Genomic DNA, 13,609 nt, shown 5'->3' on the forward strand with positions numbered 1-13,609 from the left:
AAGTTGGTAGAGTGCTTGCCTTGCATGCATAAGACTCTGGGTTCAATCCCCAACACCACAAAAAAAAAAGGAATAAGGTATTGATAGAAGTCCTTGATAACCCTGAGGCTGTCTCTTGCAGAGTAGAAGCCAGGTCTTTTGGATTGCATTCCTAAATTTGTTATTTCCATGAATAAATTTCTTTATCTCTTTCCTACTTTCTGCATCTGTAAAATGGGATTAGATTTTTTTTTTTTTGCTGTGCTGGGGATTGAACCCAGGGCCTCGTGCTTGCAAGGCAAGCACTCTACCAACTGAGCTATCTCCCCAGCCCTTTGCTATTTGTTCTTTAATACCAGTGTGGCTTTCTGTACCTAAGTGGAGCCCCAGACTTAGCATAGTCACCTTCATTTATGCCACTTTAGAGTTAGAATCTTTTGGGGGTTAGGACAAAGGATATTTACCAGTAGAATAAAGGTGGTTTTTTTTTTTTTTTTTTTTCAGGAATAGTAGAAAAGTCTGATAATCTTTAAATTATATAGTATAAATATGTAGAAAAGAGCACTCATCAAGGCCATACAGGTTGGCAAATTGTTATAAACTGAGTGTACTTGTTTTTTACTTACACTACTTTCATTCTTCTTTTTTAATTCTAAACTCAAATGTTTCCTGTGTTTAATAGTAACAATGATAGGGATAGAACACTGTCAATAAATTAGCAAGAAGTTAATGTTCACACTTTCCTTGCTTCCTGGTAATATTCAAGATCGATTTTCAGTGTTGAGGTAAAGAGAATGAAGGGAGAACTTGGAATATAAGGGCTTGGATCAAAGGTAAAATATTCAAAGGTGTTTGCTCTATATTTTGAACTGATAGTTTGGCTCTGGGAAGCAGCACAGAAGCAATTAGAATTACCAAAAAACTAGCCGGAAGCAGGCCTTGCCTCTAGTCACAGTGAAACTGAGTCTCGCACTAATAGTGCGGTGGTTTTCGGCCTTAATCTTAAACTGTGTGTTGGGGGGGAAAGTGACATCATGGCCTGCTGCTCCTTGACCGCTTGCTTCAGATCATATGTGGAATCCCAGAAGTTCTGTATTGCTATATATATTGCCTTATCTTTGGTGTCAAGGCAAATGCCAGGGTGTACCAGGCCATGTTGTCCTTGTATAATCCATTTTTATTCTAATGGTTTTCTTTTCTTTCTGCTGTTAGCTGCCAGTGAGGTAGAGTTGCCTCTGTTGATAAAGAACAGATGCAGAAGTTCATATCCAAACCTGAATAGCCATTTTTAACTTGAAACACTTTTCCTTGGAGTTGATGCGCCAGAATCCTTCCCTTATTTGGTGCCCTGCTTAAATCTGAAGCTTGCTTGAGGTTGCCAGAGCACCCTGCATGCTGATTATTTGCTTTTTGGTGCCCATAGCAGAGTAGTTTGTGAAATCATTTTTTTGTGGCCACATATGCCTTATATTGAAGCTACAGTCTCCTTTGGGTTTGTAGACTGCTTCTTGCTCTTCCCTTCCTGAGAGATTCAGGGGTTTTCCTGTATGTGGTAGGTGAGTAGGCAGAAGTTACATTTCAGATTTTTTATTGGACGTGTAAAGTCCCTGATGATATTGTATAACATACACTTATATTCTTAGACTCTTGAAGAACTCATTTATCAGGCAGATTTTTGAATTTTATCCAGAAAAAATGTCAGTGCTTTATTCATTTTATGTTATTCTGTTTAAGTCGCTATGGAAAATAGGCTTTTAATCACTTTTTATCTTGTTCTTGCTGGCTTATCTGAGGGTGCAGTTAAAGTGCTTCCACTGGTGTGCATGGTATTATCTGGACTAGAAGTATCTACTTCCTTTATCTTCAAAACTTCTCAGTAGGTTTGGCTTGGTGGTCTCAGTGAATGACATGTGGAACCATTGATGGGTTTGTGTTGAGGTTTCTTTAGCTTTTGGTCTTTATATAAACATCTCTAGTGTCTGTCTGTCTTGTTTCTGTGGGAGATTAAAAAAAAGCTCAGACATTCAAGCCCAGACTGCCTGGGTTGACCTTGGGCAGTCACCTAACCTCTGTGTTCTTTTGGAAATAATAGTTCTTATCTCACAGGGTGGTTGTAAGGTTAAATAAGTTACTAGGCATAAAGTGCTTAGAGTATTGCCCTGTACATAGAAGAGAGTTGAGGTACTGTTAATTCCTAAAGTACAGAGCCAGCTCTGTAAATTCAACCTGTCCTTAGGTGAGGGACTGTCCCTAAGCTTCTAATAGGGTGCTGTCCAGTAGTTGAAATCAGATGTCAGGCCACATTGCCTTCTGTGTGGTTTAAAATGTAGCAGGCAGAACAGTAGAGCCTCTGGATAGGTAGGTTCTTCCAGTCCTTTGCTTCCATAGACTAAGCCCTGTTTTAACTTGGAGTGTCTTTTTTGTTCCTGCCATTGGCAAGCCAGAAATTATATGGGTATTCTTATTTTTGGGGTGAACTCTCACTCCTCCATCTCTCCATTTACTTCATATCATCTGATCACTCCTCTGTCCTGGGATAATAGAAATGAATTTGTTCAGGGCTGGAGTTGTAGCTCAGTTGTAGAGTGCTTGCATAGCACTAAAATAAAGATCCATTGACAACTAAAAAAAAATTTTAAAAGATAATAAAAATGTCAGCATAAGAATGAGTAAAGGTTCCTCTCTTAGACTTTGCCAAAGGATATAAACTTTCAACTGTGCTCAATGTTATGGTTTGGGTCTGAAGTGTCCTCAAAATTCTGTGTTCTGAAGACTGGTAATCCAAAGAGATATATCCAATTTACTGGATTAAAATTATTAAAAAAAAAAAAAAAAAGAATTGTCCACCAAAGGAAGCCACAGTCTAGAACCTAGAACCATGCTGGCAAATATGGTAGCTATTTTAATTAACTAAAAGGAAAATTCATTTCCTCATTCACATTAGCCATCCTTTAAGTGCTTATTACCACTTTGTGTCTATGGCTACTGGATTAGCCAATACAGACAAGGATCATTTCCATCGTAATAGCAAGTGTGTACCAGACAGAAACTGATCTGAAGACAGACAAGTGTGTGTATGTACCCATGTGATTAAAATGTGTTGTGATATCTTGTTTAACAAAGGCTTATGAAATAGTCTCTCATTCTGGAAGATGTGTTAGGCTAAGCCATGGAGGGAGAAGATTGGACATTTAACAAGGAAAAGTGGAACTTACTGGATAAAGAAAGGAGAGCATGAGAAGACATTCTAGGTAGAGAGAGGGTACAACAGTGTAAAGAATATGGTGAAATTTGGGGTACCAAATAATTATTTGTTATGGAAGGGTATCTTGTGTCAGCACAGGTAGATGGAGGAGCAGCCAAGCAGAGAAAAGACTATTTTTTCAAGTATTCATTGATCAACTGCTGCGAGTTCACGTGTAGATACTGTGATAACAGAACATCCACAAGGTCATGGTTATGATAAGCACTATGAAAGCTGGGTTAACTAGAGCAGTCCTCACATTTGCTGTGTAGTACAGTCACCTGGGGAAGCTTTCAAAAATGCCCAGATCTAACCCCTATTCCAAGTAAAACAGAGTGTGTAAGGATGGCAGTCAGGCATCTATCTATCTATATATATATATATTTAAGTGCCAATGGCAATTCCAATGTAAAATGTAAGAACCAGGGCTGGGGTTGTAGCTCAGTGGTAGAGCGCTTGCCTAGCATGTGTGAAGCACTGTGTTTGAGCCTCAAACCATATAAAAATAAATAAATAAAGTAAAGGCATTGTGTCTGTCTACAACTAAAAACATTTTTATTAAAATGTAAGAATCATTGGGCTAGAGGGTAAGTGCAGAGACCCCAAGGCGGGAGTGTACTCATTCAAAGAATGGCAGGAGCAAGAGTAGAGTAAGACTATGTATACCTTTTACATAGGGCTTGTCAGGACTTTGATTTTTTTTTTAATGTTGATAGACCTTTATTCATTTATTTACGTGTGGTATTGGGAATCAAACCCAGGTGCCTCACACATGCTAGGTAAGTGCTCTACCACTGAGCTACCAGCCCCTATCCTGTCATCTTCTCTTCCCCAATCACTTGGACTAGAATGTAACAGAAATGTTACTACTCAGGATCAGAATCCTTAAATTCTGACTGAACTTTATTTCCCTTTGAATACCTTTGTCTGGGTTTTGCGAATTATCCTCCAAAAAGAGATGGATTTAAATAAATTTTCATGGATAATGGTGAGTGTGCAATTTCCTACGACATAAATATTTTTTCCTTGCGAGTTTTTGTGTCCCTCCCTCCCTCCCTCCCTCCCTTCCTTCCTTCCTTCCTTCCTTCCTTCCTTCCTTCCTTCCTTCCTTCCTTCCTTCCTTCCAATACTTGGGTAATGTTACCTATTTCATCACTGTCAATCTATATTTTAGTGAGGTTTTTCAGCAGTCACTAAGTGTGTGTGTGTGTGTGTGTGTGTTGTGTGTGTGTGTGTGTATACCAATACCATGGTAGGCTATTTTAAAAATACTATTGAAAGGAAATAAGAATTCCTAAGTTAACTCTAAAATTGAAGTCAGTGTTTTATGTAGTTTGAGTCTTTTTTTGAAAGACTCCTACATGGTTCTGGACCACTGCTGGTGATTACATGGAACTGGAATCACTGGAATTTAGGGACAGTGATTTTTTTTTTAAGACCTTTATTTTATTTATTTATTTATTATTAAAAAATTTTTTTGCAGTTGTAGGTGGACAGCATACCTTTATTTTATTTTATTTTTTTATGTGATGCTGAGAATAAAACCCAGTGCCTCACTTGTGCTAGGCAAGCACTCTACCACTGACTTACAACCCAAACCCAGGGATAGGGATCTTGATTAAGTGTACAGTGGTCATTTCCTTCATCCGTATTCCCTCTCTTCTCTGATTCCATTGCCATTGGGTGAGTACAATAACAGCCTCTTACCTTGTCTCCTGGCTGCCAGCAACCGCCACCAAAAAAACACACTAAATATTTTTCAGTTTCAAGAATAACCTTTAAAAATGGAGCTTTGTGAAGGTGCAGTGACACACGCCTGTAATCCCAGCAAGTTGGGAGATTGAGGCAAGAGGATCACAAGTTGAAGGCCAACCTCAGCAACTTAGTGAGACCGTGTCTTAAAATGAAAGAAAGAAGAGGAGAGAGAGAGAGAGAGAGAAGAAAGAAAGAAAAGAAAAGAAAAGAAAAGAAAGTAAGCTAGGGATGTAACTCAATGATAAAGTGCCTCTGGTACAATCTCCTAACCCCCCAAAAATGAAGCTTTGCTCATACCACTTGTCTGTTTAAGACCCTTCAATTACTTAATAAATTGCAGTCGTTTTAATAAGGACTTCTGCAGCTTGGCCCTAACTACCACTTCAGCTTCTTTTCCTGCTGAAGCAATAATCTGGTAATGCCAGTCTACAGTACACTGCTCTTGGAACCATCACACATACTGTTTCCTTTGCTTATGACACATAAAGCATGACTCCTTACCCCCTTCAACCAGCTAATTAATTCCCCAACCTTCAGATTTCAACTTAGACTCTTTTTTCTGAGAAAATTTCTCTGATGCTTCTGCTGCATTTCCATAACATCCTATCCTTCCCCAGTCTTGGCGCTTATAATTGTGTCACCTACAGAGCAAGGATTGTTTCTACCTTGTTCATAGTTTGTGTACAGTGTAGAAAATGCCTGGTAGGTTTCTGTTGAATAAATGGATTGAGTGTGAGAAGGAAGTACTCTCTCTGCGGACTTACTTATTTATAAAATGTGTTTGAGTTTATGTATGTACCCTTGGAGAACCATTTTCTGTTGCCCACCTAGTCACAAAGCAGGAACTTCAGCCATTTTCTCTTCTCATTGTTCAGTGCAGACACAGGGTGTCCCACCTCCCCTACTATTTGGGTGTTTGGGTATGAGAGTTCCCAGGAGTTGAGAAAGATGAGTCAGAAAGAAGAGTCATTCAGAAAGTAAGCCAGTCAGAGCAACAGTGTTGCCCTTTGACTGAACTTTCTCTTTTTCTGCATAACTTGAGAGGCTAAAGCTGGTGGCACTTTTAAGTTGGTTGCTACATGTTGTCACACCACAGTACAGAGACTCATAAATTTTAATCTGGCACTTTTCCTTGATTAGGAATGTTTTAGGAAATGTCCAGGAGGCCTCTATCCTAAGTGAAATCTTTGTTGGACGTGGGTCACCTGGACCTCTAGTGGCTTATAAGGTGGGTACCCCAAGAGCCCCATTTATAGTTATCTGTAGCCTTTAGAGTATTTGAGTTCAAAAGATTTGAGAGCAGTAGTCATTTGGTGTCTTTTGTGCTGTCATGGAGTAGGATAGTGCTTTCACAAAAGCTGGCAAGAAGAGTTTTAGTTAGAGTCATACACTTGTGGGTTTTTAACATTGGAAGGAACACTGTAAATTTGAGGTTCTCCTGAGGTGATGAGAGGTGGGTGGTATTAGAATATCCTGGGGGTTGGGGTTCTTTTAAACCGCACTCAACTCATCATTACTACCCCACTTTACCTCTTAACCCATGAGAATCATTGCTATTTCCAATACATGTGTGTGATAGCCCTCAAGTGTTGAAGAGGTAGAAAAAAAATTTGAGACACCAGTATTTTAGATGTGTTAGCCTAGAGATCAACAGACTTTTTCTGTAAAGGGCCAGATAGTCAATATTTTAGGCTTTCTGGACCATATACCCTCTGCTGCAGCTATTCAACACTGCCTTTGTTGGGGAAAGCAGTCATAAAGAATGTGTAAACAAATGACTGTAGCTGTGTTTCAGTAAAACTTTATGGACACTGAAATTTAAACTTCTAATATTTTCATGTCCTGAAGTAATCCTTTGATTTAAACAAATGTAAAAACCACCTCATAGATTGTGCAAAAACAGGTGGCAGGCTAGTTTTGACCTGTGGGCCATAGTTTGACAACCCATGATCAATTCAGTAGTCCCCAATCTGTTTGTCTTTCAGAGTTTCCTGAAGACATTAAAAAAATATTGATTCACAGTGTCTTTGCCTTCCTCCCCTGGGATTCTGATTCTGTACGACTGAGAAATCTGTATTTTATTTTCTTTTTGTTTGTTTGTTTGTTTGTTTGCTTTCCGGTTCCAGGGGCACTTAACCCCTGAACCACATCCTCAGTCCTTTTTATTCTTTTATTTTGAGCCCTCCCACTTTTTAAAAAAATTTTCAGATGATCTTGCTAAGTTACTTTGGGCCTCTCTAAGTTACTGAGGCTGGCCTTGAACTTGTGATCTTCCTGCTTGGACCTCCTGAGCTGCTGGAATTACAGACATATGCCACTGTGCCAGGCTGTATTTTTTTTTTTTTTCTAGTTGCTCAGGTGATACATAGAAACTGAGGGAATCACCTCTGCTGATCTCACTCAGCCTACTCATTTTACAGTTGAAGAAGCAGCATTAGAAAGTTGATGTGATTTCTAGGTAGTTACATAGCAAATAAATGACATAACCACAATTGAGTCTGGATCTTCAACTTTAGGATCAGTGGTCTTTGTTCATATTATTTTGTCCTGTTTTTTTATTCCCAACAAACATATGAGCAATAAATACAGATCAATCACGTTAAAAAATTTTTTTTAGTTATAGATGGGACATAATACCTTTATTTATTTATTTTTATGTGGTGCTGAGGATTGGACCTAGTGCCTCATATGTGCTAGGTGAGTGTTCTACTACTGAGCCACAATCCCAGCCCTCAATCACATATTAATGACTTTTTTATACCTGGTTCAAATTTCTCTCCTGATATCTAGCCAGGTACTCTAAGCTCACCTGTCCCTGTGCGTGCTGGCTGGGTTTTCTGGAGTTGACTGCTGATTTGACATTTAGCCCAATTTCCCTCTAGTCAGCTGGCTCTGACTAGGAAAGAGAAGGAAGTAATAGCAAGTGATTTTTTAAAAATATTATATAAGACTTTGTTAGAGCATTACTAAACTGCAGTGTAAGGGTGAGAGCCATTTTTTCAAGGGGATGTGAATTAGATTTTTCATTTTTTTTAAATTGCTATTGTTTTGATACCAGGGATTGAACCCAGAGGCATGTAATCACTAAGCAATATCCCCAGCCCTTTTTAATCCCCCCCACCCCCACCCCACCCCACCCCCACCCCCACCCCACCCCTACCCCCACCCCCGTACTGGGGATTGAACCCAGGGCCTTGTGCTTACAAGGCAAGCATTCTACCAACTGAGCTATAGCCCCAGGCCCCTTTTTAATATTTTAGAGACAGGATTTTGCTGAGTTGCTTAATGCCTTGCTAAGTTGCTGCTGAGGTTGGCTTTGAACTTGAGATCCTCATTCCTCAGCCTCCCCAGCCACTGGGATTACAGGCGTGCGCCGTCTCACACTTGGCAAGAGATTGTTTTAAAAGGTACATTTTACACTTAAATTTACATGGTTGAGATCCAGCAGTCCAAGTGGGCATCTCTGTATGGAACTTGTGCTTAATTATAGTTAATTAAGCTGTCTGTCATTCTGTCCAGAACAGTTACATGGGTGAAGAAAGTAAAGGTGAGGAGTAATCATCATCCCTATTCTACCTCAGCCTTGGTGTAGCTCTTTGGTCTAAGTAAAGGACTTGAGAATTGGTTTTGATTTACTGTCTTCTTCCTTGGCATTTGGGTCAGGCTACTTGGTATGATTCTACTTTCCCTATCTCTAGAAGGAAGAATACTTATGAGTAACTTTAATTGCTATTAAATGATTATTGTGTTACTGATAAATCTCCTTATTTTCTGTGCCAGCATCCCCTTCCTCACTTTCTCATTTCCTTATATCTCATCTTACCCAGAGAGATGGGTTATAGCAAGGAAATCACTGTACCTCCTAACATCTTCATAGACGGTAAGCCTTGTCCTAGGTTTTGGAACATAAATGGGAGCTGGCAAGTTGGTATGTTATTTATCTTTTTGGACTATGGACCTTTTGGCATGAGGGATCCCCTCCCCTTTTTATTTATTTATTTATTTATTTTTAAATTTTTTTGGTACCAGGAATTGAACCCTGGGGGCCTTTAGCCACTGAGCTACATCTCCAACCTGTCTTTTTTTTTTTTTTTTTAAAGACAGGACCTCTCTGTGCTTTGAAACCAGTGAGAATATGGAATACTTCACAAATTTGCATGTCATCCTTGAGCAGGAGCTGATCATTTCAGTTTTAGTATGTGCTGCTGAAGTGAGCACTCAGAACATTATAAAAGTGAACTTTTGGAATTCCTTTTAATACTGAGCACTTGTATGGTCCTTAAAATGATTCATTTTTCAGAAATTTTCTACATGACTTTGTAGAAGGAGGAATAACTATTTGGAGGTTGAAATTGAGCATATTTCAGAATCCTCTCCTGTTGTGTTGTCTTAATGCTGCTGAGCACCTTTTTTCTCCTTCCTTGTTCTATCATTCACAAAACACGTATATGCAGTTCCAGGGCTTATATAAAACATTTACTCCTCAAAATGCTCCAATTTGTATTATTTTATTTTATTCTTTCAGTCTGAGTTAGGTAGTAGCAGTGGTAGAAATTCCATTGTACAGTTGAGGAGCAGTCCAAAACCTGTTACTCATAATCCCACAGTGAGTGACAGGATGGACTTCATTCCAGAGACCTGCCCATCCACCAACTGCCATTAATATCTCTTTGGGGTATACTCTGGAGTCTACAGTGAACTGGTTTTGGACTTGAGCTAAGGAGCCTGGCGCCTTTAAATATTCCAGCACACTCACAGGGATATACCCGAGAAGCCTCTTTAGTGAACAGTATATAAATGTGTAAGTGAAGATCTGGAGGCAGATAGTTTCATGTTTCTTTCTCCATCTGAATAAGACCATCTAGGTGTATGTTAAAAAGAAAAAAGTTGCAGAAATGGAAGCATCTGTGTGATGTGTTGAAGAGGAAGGAAGTTTAGACTAAGGCTTTGCTGACTGGACTTGGTATCAGTTTAGAGTTCTCCAAAGGTTCTGCCTCAGTGCAAGCTGTCTTCATGGTGTCAATGTGTGAATGTTGTTTAGGACTCATTTTGATCAATGTATAACAAATCTCCCTCTGTATAGTATGCCTTCCCTCTACTATGCATCTTTGCTTTTAGTTCCCTTCTAATTCAAGTGTTACTGATGACAACAGAGAGGAACTATGTTTAGGGTGGTAGATACTTTCAGACTAAAAATAAAGCAGTAGTTCTTTTTAACAAGGTCAGGGGAAAATGTGCGTGTACTTTTAAAAAGTTCCTTGTGGTTCCCTTTACTCCCACTAGTTGAAAAATGATGCATTGAAAACCACTTTTTACCTGGAGACTGAGACAGGGGGATCATGAGTTTGAGACCAGCCTCAGCAACTTAGGGAGACCCTGTCTCAAAATTAAAAAATAAAAGGGCTGGGAATATTGTTCAGGGGTAAAGTGCCCCTGGATTCAGTTCCCAGTATCAGGAAAAAAAAAGAAAAAAGAAAACCACATTTTACTATATACAGTTAAAATGTGATATTGGCAAATATGAATTCAGGTTATTAGGTGGGCTGCCCTAAGGGAAAGATCTTTGGGAAGTGTAGATAAAACAGTGATGTTCTCAAAACCCCTTGGGGCCTTAGGTCTTGATATTATGCTTGGATAAGGTGAATTAGTATCATTCCGATTGAGTTAACTAGTATGTGATTGACAGCTGTGGGAAGAGATAACCAAATTCAAATAGGAAATAGAAGATATATGTATATTTTTTTATTTGAAATAATTTAATACCTATAGAAAAGTTGTAGGACTAATACCATACAAAGAACTCCCACGTATTATTCTTCCACATTCTCTGGTTGGTAACATTTGACCACTTGCTTTATTGTGTTTATAGCAGGTCTGGCTTACTTTGCAGCTGTTCCTCACCTTTCCCTTCTGTTAAAGGGAACAGAACAGTATCCCTGGCCCTCACTTACTTGCTGGAAGGACAAGGATAACATTTGACCACTTGCTTTATTGTGTTTATAGCAGGTCTGGCTTACTTTGCAGCTGTTCCTCACCTTTCCCTTCTGTTAAAGGGAACAGAACAGTGTCCCTGGCCCTCACTTACTTGCTGGAAGGATAAAGTTGCCTGAGCTTTTTAACTACATAAACTAATGTCTCAAACTAGAATAGCCACTTGCTATAATTCACTTAACTCAAAAATAGAGACCAAAGTTTGTATGCTGTTTCTCTTTTTGCAGTTCTGGGGATTGAACACAGGACCTTGCACATGCTAGCAAGTGCTCTATCACTAAGCTACATCCACAGCCCTGTATTCTGAGTTCTATGTTGAAGTTATTGATAAAGTGAGAATTTACTCCTTTACTATCACCTACCTTTCATATGAAAGAAAGAGTAAAATTGGCAGTTCTCTTTTGCAAAGGGATAAAGCAGAAGCAGTTTTCCTTTTGGGCAAATGATTCAGAGTTACTGGATTATTTCTTGCCTTCTTGAGATCAAGATTCTTGACCTTCTTGTCTGTCTGAAAGGTCTTAAGCATATAGCTTCTGTGAGACCAGGGAAGATGATAGTGAGGTTGGGTCTTTGGATTGTCTATAGAGTTGAACTGAAATTTTCCCTCTTTTCATCGTTTTGCCCAGATGGAGCTCTTGGCTTTAGAAATAGATTTTCTAGAACCTTGAACCAAGATGTAAATTGGTGGCTCATGGACCGGCTTGCTTAATGCTTAACTTTTTTTGCTGGTAGCCAATATTTATTTATTTTTGCCATACTGGGAGTTGGATCCAGGGGCACTTTACCACTGAGTTACATCCTCAGCCCTTTTAAAATTAAATTAAATATAATTTAATTTTAAGACAGGGTCTTGCTAAGTTGCTGAGACTGACCTTGAACTTTCTATCCTTCTGCCTTGTCCTCGAAAGAAACTGGGAATATACATATACACTGCCATGCTTAGCAGTAGCCAATATTTAAAAGCCAAAGGATTTTAGCTGAGCGCAGTGGCACACACCTCTAATCCCAGAGGCTCAGGAGTCTGAAGCAGGGGGATTGCAAGTTCAAAGCCAGCCTTGATAACTTAGTAAGGCTTAGCAAGCTCCTGTCTCAAGATAAAAAATTAAAAAGAGAGGGTGCTGGGGATGTGGCTCAGTGATTAAGTGCCCCTGGGTTCAGTCCCTGGAACATACATATGTAACATACATACATGTATACATAAATGCCAGAGGATTTTACGTTAAAAACACAGATTCCCGTTTCCAGCTAGAACATTTGGCTAGAACTAGAGAGTAATTGTCCCAGATTACTACTTCCCTGTCAGCCTACTTCATTCCTGGCCTCTGTAGACACTTGCATTTTCAGCTCCAGACCTAGAGTTTGCACTTCAATTTTAAAAGCTGGTGATGTACAATTTGATGGTTATCTTTGGTTATCAAAGATAACTCCTGTTTTCCTGTTCCTCCCAGAGTTTAATGTCCATCCTTAATGCAACCAGAGTGACTTCAGATTTCAGAGAGCTTCAGGCATCTTCACTTATTCATTGCTTCATTCTCTGCACACAGGTGCCACTGCCAGCAGAGGGTGCTATCCGCTTACTGAGCCAACTGTTGTCTTGGCTCAGCTGAGCGACAGCTGTTGGGCATGTGCCCTGGGTCTGTGTGAGAGTTTGGGCATGTCCTTTTGGTTCCCATCCCCAGTGCCCACCCCTTAGGCCCTGGCCAGGTTATTGTGTCACTGGGGACTCTGTTCAGTAACAGGAAACTGGGAAAAGTTTAATTGTTTTCTCCTCTCCCTTTTTTCCCATGCAGCTGAACAAAAGGTTCATCCTCAGTTTTCTCCATGCCCATGGGAAGCTGTTTACCCGGATTGGGTAAGTGTGCAGGATGTTTATTTTATTTTCCTACATTACAAGTCATTTTGGAATTTAATATTGTTAGCAACTAGACTGTGTTTGTAACTGAGGGCACAGGGTGTGAATTCTTAGAGGCCTCCACCTTCTCTTGCCTTCATTCTCTCCTGCTGTGCTCATGAAGTTTAGGAAATATGACCCTCCATCTTTCTGTCTCTTCTTTCTCTACCTTCACCAACCCCCCTCCCCCCTTTTAAGGACAGTCTTTTCCCAGCCCCTTTCCCTAGTTCTCCTGGTGTTCTCTTTCTTTTGCCTTCTGGCTCAGCCCCTAGTGAGCTCCTCGAGGCAGTCATGCGTCTTCATCCCTGGGTGCAGCTGCCAGGGGTCCTTCTTGGGAATAAACTGTCCACTAATTTTCCCTTAAAGACAATAGAAACATTTTCTTCCTCCATGTCCTTCTGACCCACACTCCTTCCTTCTGTGCTACATTTCCTGTATCATATTGCTGATCTCAGTAATTACCAAAACTGTTTTATGGTTTTACCATGGATTTACATATAAGTCTTAGGGAAGGTAGTGTGTGTGCAAAAATCCTGTTACTTCATACTTTATTTTCCTAAAGTGATCCAAAGCCTGACTTAATGCCTTCATATCAAAGCAGATATATGCTAAAAATCTGTTCAATGTAGGTCCTTTCTGGATACAAGACAGTGAAGAGAGAGAGAAGTGATAGTGCTCCCAGACAGGATTTTAATATTTTCTGAGTTAGAGTGAGGTAAAAAATTAACAAATGAGGTATCCTTTGAGGT

At 39.7% G+C, this 13,609-nt stretch overlaps 2 protein-coding genes across 2 annotated transcripts in view; one reads left to right on the forward strand and one right to left on the reverse strand.

The window, feature by feature from the left end:
* HIC1 (HIC ZBTB transcriptional repressor 1) overlaps positions 1 to 13,609 on the reverse strand; it is a 242,190-nt gene that overhangs the window by 48,387 nt on the left and 180,194 nt on the right. The window lies entirely within an intron of this gene.
* Positions 1 to 13,609, forward strand: part of SMG6 (SMG6 nonsense mediated mRNA decay factor) — a 234,375-nt gene that overhangs the window by 45,982 nt on the left and 174,784 nt on the right. Inside the window, 1 exon segment of the mRNA XM_079130769.1 lies at positions 12,760 to 12,821. Within this exon segment, the coding sequence (XP_078986895.1) occupies positions 12,760 to 12,821 (62 nt within the window).

The sequence above is a fragment of the Sciurus vulgaris genome, assembly GCF_902686455.1.
Source record: "Sciurus vulgaris genome assembly, chromosome: 3".
NCBI lineage: Eukaryota > Metazoa > Chordata > Mammalia > Rodentia > Sciuridae > Sciurus > Sciurus vulgaris.